Here is a 5,477-nt window from a genome sequence, read left to right as displayed (position 1 = left end):
ACAAATGAAGGGTCTAGCCTGGACAAGAAAGATGAACATTGGAGCAAGTTCAAGCATGGAGATGATGGCATGCGCAAGGGGAGCAAGAACGGAGTTATAAGAAGAAATCTATTGTTTGTCCATGGGCTGTATACTCTTATTATTCTTGAATCAACTGTTTCTCTTTCGTGTTAAGTAGAAATCTATTTGTTTTTGTATTAGATAAGGGGATATTAATGCATTTGTTTAAATAAAAGAAGAACACAAGGAGATGAAGAGAGAGAGGTATTCGTCTCTGACTGTGAGTGACATGTCCCGGTCTTTGACTCTACCTCAGAGCCATCTAGTCTAGGGGCTAAGATGAATTGGAACATGGGTATATTTTTTGTTACGAATATAAACACGTTTAATAAGAAAGATGAAGCAATTTAACAATTTAAGGCTTGTATCAGGGTTGAAATCTCTGCGAGGAAGTGCATGTAATATCAATAGACCACTTGAAATATTTGGCCTAATAGCTTTGTTTGTTCAATTTACGAGTGATGAGGACATCAATACCATTGTTACACCCACAACTCCTGCTGCTGTACATACTGGACCAATTACTAGAGCTCGCGCACGCCAATTGAATTATCAGGTACTTTCGTTTCTTGGTAACGATTCTAATGTTTATGTGAATATGATGCTGCCTAAGTTGGATACATTTGTTTTGCTTACAAATGAAGGGTCTAGCCTGGACAAGAAAGATGAACATTGGAGCAAGTTCAAGCATGGAGATGATGGCATGCGCAAGGGGAGCAAGAACGGAGTTACAAGTGATGATTCCAGGACTCTGAAGCCACCATAATGAGTGCATGAAGCATGGGACGAAATATACAAGATGCCACTTTATAAATTTCGTCCAGAGGCTATTCTAGGTGCCGCGTCACCTTATTATTGGGCCAGTCCCATGCATTTTCGAAATACTTAAGTATATGCTGTTTTTAGAGTCTGTATGAGTGGGGAAACAAGAGTTAGAGTTGGTTTCGGACCCCTCCACCAAGGGCCATGAAATTCCCCCTCTCTCCTCCATATATACAACCCTTAGGGCATCGTTTAGACTTTGGGTTTTGTTTAGATTAAAAGTTCGCCATAGCTGCAACTTCGCGTACTTTGTTTGTGTCCAACAATCAGACCAAGACGTCACAGAACCCCACCTTGATCAATAAAGCTTTCATCTTATATTCGCAATATCAAGATTGCAATCTCAGTTTCTTACTTGTTCTTCGTTTGCTCGCAGGAAACAGGCCCTCGTGGTCAGGTTGATCGTGCTCCGGCGTGGTCAATAACCACTCGGAGTTGGTTTAGCGATTGCTAAGGCGCGACGTCCTCGCACGTTCGTAGTCGGATCGTCAAAGTTGACTTCCTCTAAAACGATAGCCACTATCTCATCGAAAGACAGGACACCTTTGCCTCTATCAACGAGTTTGTCTACACGTTGCCCTTACCGTGCTCATTGACGTCAGACTAAAAGACACAGATACATCCCAGACATTGTGTGTTCGGATACTTTATCCGATATGCCCCGACATTGATATCCCAGACATCGTGTGTTCGAACACACTCGAAGATGTCTCTTTGGATTATAAATTATAGTACAAGATTGTAGAGTGTGATGTTACAAAGAATAGGCTCCATGGAGACCTTTTAGAAAAATATATATCAAAATATACATGTTCTTCAAGCATGTACAAACTTTCGTCAACCAAATTCCGTTAGCTTGCTACACACACAAATCTGGCCCAAATACAAAAAAGGAAAAAACCCATTTTAACCTATGTATTTTTTTCCAGCACATCACATACGAACATATGTGTTCATGAAATTTTATACGTGTATATATTCTACAATTTTTTCAGGTTTTTTTAGATGTGGAAATAGTATTTTCTCTGAAAATAAAAATAAAAAGCTTCATGGACCTCGGCCGCTGCGTGCACTTTTCGGAGATTGCAGCACTATTCCCTGAAGCGAGCCTCCCCCCCAAAAAGCGAGCCCCCTCCCGAGCGCGAAGCTAGGGTTTCTAGCCGCCGCCACCGCTGCCGGCCCGCCGCCGCGGCGAGCCCAGCCGGCCGAAGCCTCCGCTGCCCCGCCCCCGGTACAGGATCCCAGCAGCGCCTCCCTCCGTCAAGCAGCCGCTCCCACCAGCAGCGCCCCCCTCCCCGGAGCAGGCGCTCCCACCCAGCAACGCTGCCGACCGGAGCTACGCCGGCGACCAGTCCATAGGCAGGTAGCCGCCACTCCTTCGTCCTTCCTACCTCTTCCCTCATCCCCCCTCCCTCCCTCCTCTTGCATCCTCTGTTTATTCAATTTTTTCCTGAATTTTTTATTGGATGAGTACTTGATGTAGATTTGATACTGTGAGAATATGATGATAATTATTTCTTGATGAGTACTTGCTGCATGATTCTTCCAGAGCATGTTCAAGTTTACATGTGAAAGGATTTTGCTTGATAGGTGTTTGTGATAATGCTTGTAAGGGCAAATGTTACAAATTGCATTTTTTTTCTTTCAGATGAGCAAATGTTTTGGTTTAAACATGTTATCAGTGAAACATGCAATGATTGACGATATATGAAAAGGAAAAGATTTAGTTGTTTTATCTGCACCGTCTTGACCTGAAACCATAGATTAGCAGTAACATGCAATTTGAGAGAGCAGGAGCTTTGTCTTGGTTATACTGGCCGAAATTGCTTAACACATTAGTACTAGTGGTATTGTTGGCATGATAGATGTCCCAAATCTGTTTATGATTGGGAATATAGTGGTGCTGTTATGCTGTGTTGTCGATTTTAACAGTCAGACCTAAAATATTACCGTTTAAGGTTATTGTCTCTCCTTTTGCATGTTAGCTGATTGTTCTTCAGGTTCTACCTTTTGTGTTATGCCATGATAGATGCACAACTAACTAATGATTTGATTTGATGCTATTTTACACTTACTAAAAGTCTAACTCTACCCCTTTGGAACTTCGAGTTGGAACAGGGCATCAACATTGTCAATTGGAGGGGCTTGGAACTGCTTCGGAATCCACAGTAGAGCAAACACGAAGGTAAGCTGCTATTCCTAGCTTCTATACATATGTTTTTGTGAATTAAAAAATAGTATAACGTATCCTGGCGCTTTTCCAAAATGCCTAATTTATGTATCCGTATCTGCCCGATACTGATACACCTATCCGTATCGGTGCATTTTAGCCTTGAGCTGTGTGTAGGTTTAGATGGATATTTTTTTTCTTTTGAGGAAACATGATGTCTGAGTGCAAGTGGTTCAAGCTTGTAAGTGTTGAAGATTGCTTTTTGGCCTGCACTCTACCCTGGGTAATGTGCATGATGTTCTCATATCTGCACTTGTTCACACTCCCCCCTAATGGTTCTTCTGACTTAAACATAAGTTTTGTTCCTTCCATTGGAAAGTGACCTCTTGGAACAATTCTTGAACAGAGAAGCGAACTAGCCAACTTTGAAATCAACATCATCTACTTAAAATTGCTAATTATTACCGGGTCCCTTTTTGACAAGACTGCCTATTTTAGGATAATGGCTCATCGTGGACACCTAGATGGACTAATGCGCCATGGTGCATTCTCTGGAGCCGGCCTCTCTGGCCGCCAGCCTTTGGAGCCTTCTCCTGCCACCATACTGGAGATCCTGGAAAACAAGCTTGCCGTGCAGACCGCAGAGGCAGAAAAACTTATCCGAGAAAATCAGCGATTGGCAGATAGCCATGCAGCCTTGAGAAAGGATATTATTGACACTGAGACAGAAATGCAAATGATTCGCACCCACCTAGGTGATGTCCAGGTAGAGACTGATATGCACATGAGAGATTTGGTGGAGAGAATCAGATTAATGGAGGCAGACATACAGGCTGGTGACGCAGTGAAGAAGGAACTTCACCAAGTGCATATGGAGGCAAAGCGACTTATTACTGAAAGGCAGATGCTTACTAATGACTTAGAGGCTGCGACTAAAGAACTACAGAAGTACTCTGGTGACAATAGTAACCTTACTGAATTGGTTGCGGAACTAGATGGTCTACGGAAAGAGCATCACAGTCTAAGGTTTGTGATAATGACCCTTCTAAAACATTTTCGATGTCAGCCTGAGCTTTGGGTTTGTATTGGTATTTACTAATACAATTTTTGGCTCCTCGTGCAAAGATCTGCCTTCGAGTATGAGAAAAACACAAACATCAAGCAAGTTGAGCAGATGCGGACGATGGAAATGAACTTGATAACCATGACTAAAGAGGCGGACAAGTTACGAGCTGATTTGGCAAATGCTGCAAACAGAGCACATGGTATTTGATTTCTCCTTATTCTGTTGATCTAAATATGAGCGGAATCAGGTTGTGCTGTCTATGTAGAGGGTCACAACTCATAAGGTGGAATTAGACTGGGTTGTACTCTTGAGGCATTCGTGTGCCCCTACGTTTCACCAAATTTGTCATTTCTGACAGAAATTGCAGACTGGTATAGTCATGTCTAGGTGCATGTGTCCTGTGTTGCTCATGCCAAAGTAGATGTGTTATCCTGAAACTTACACCCTGTAGCAATTGTTTGATGTAGTTTAAACTCCAGCTTCTGCAAAAGAAATGGTGAACTTACTTTTTACTCCCTCCATTCCTAAAAGTAAGGCGTATTTTGTTTCGTTCAGATATGCATTTGACCAACAATTACTCCATAAATACAAGGTTATATGACATGAAATTTGTGTCACTATATTCGTATTTAAGAGTACTTCGTTATGATAGTGATTTTGTATCAGATGCATCAAATATTAAAACACTAATTGTTGGTCAAAGTCTTGTCTTAACGAAACGAAATACGCCTTATTCATCAGAACAGAGGGAGTAATAGCTTATGTGCTTAAGATATGTGTTCTGTTATTAGACTTATTTGATGAAAAGTCTGTCAAATATAGTTTACAGCTTATCTTACCTGCAAATTTGAGGACACTAAAGCTTATGAATAGTTTCATTAAACAGCTCTAAACTTGCAGCTAATGTCATGAGAAATTATGGTACATGCATGTATGAAAAAAACCCTGCAGGAACAAGGATTGCAACATAATTCTACTTTAATATGATTTTTTTGTGCTGGTGTTTATGGCTGGCTTGTACATATATCTGCATGCACTTTAATGACACTAATGCTTCACTGCATCTGATTTTTGAACAAGCAGCAGCACAGGTTACACCTCCACAGCCTGGGACAGGACAAGCTGCAGCGGCTTCAGCAGCCACAAATCCATATGCAAGTGCATATACCAGTCACCCCTCCGCATATCAGCAAGGAACTTCCCAAGCCGCGGCATACCAGCAGGGAACTGCCCAAGCCGCGGCATACCAGCAAGGAACTCCCCAACCCGCGGCATACCAGCAAGGAACCCCCCAATCCGCGGCATACCAGCAAGGAGCCCCCCAATCCGCGGCATACCAGCAAGGAGCCCCCCAATCCG

General features: G+C 42.5%; 1 protein-coding gene across 4 annotated transcripts in view; it reads left to right on the top strand.

Moving 5' to 3' along the window:
• The first annotated feature begins 1,960 nt into the window (after positions 1-1,960).
• The window catches only part of LOC123128692 (extensin), a 4,578-nt gene continuing 1,061 nt past the window's right edge, over positions 1,961-5,477 (top strand). Inside the window, exons 1-5 of one of the 4 annotated variants that reach the window (XM_044548765.1) lie at positions 1,961-2,245; positions 3,001-3,067; positions 3,551-4,078; positions 4,178-4,317; positions 5,202-5,440. In XM_044548765.1, coding sequence (XP_044404700.1) covers positions 3,555-4,078; positions 4,178-4,317; positions 5,202-5,440 — 903 coding nt within the window. In that variant the 5' untranslated portion in view covers positions 1,961-2,245; positions 3,001-3,067; positions 3,551-3,554. Of the gene's footprint in view, positions 2,246-2,991; positions 3,068-3,550; positions 4,079-4,177; positions 4,318-5,201; positions 5,471-5,477 lie in introns of all 4 variants that reach the window. The other 3 variants (XM_044548764.1, XM_044548767.1, XM_044548766.1) reach the window with 3 other exon arrangements.

Source organism: Triticum aestivum, chromosome 6A (genome assembly GCF_018294505.1).
Source record: "Triticum aestivum cultivar Chinese Spring chromosome 6A, IWGSC CS RefSeq v2.1, whole genome shotgun sequence".
Taxonomy (NCBI): domain Eukaryota; kingdom Viridiplantae; phylum Streptophyta; class Magnoliopsida; order Poales; family Poaceae; genus Triticum; species Triticum aestivum.
Note: the sequence above shows the minus strand (reverse complement) of the source record. Positions and strands in the feature narration are given on the sequence as shown.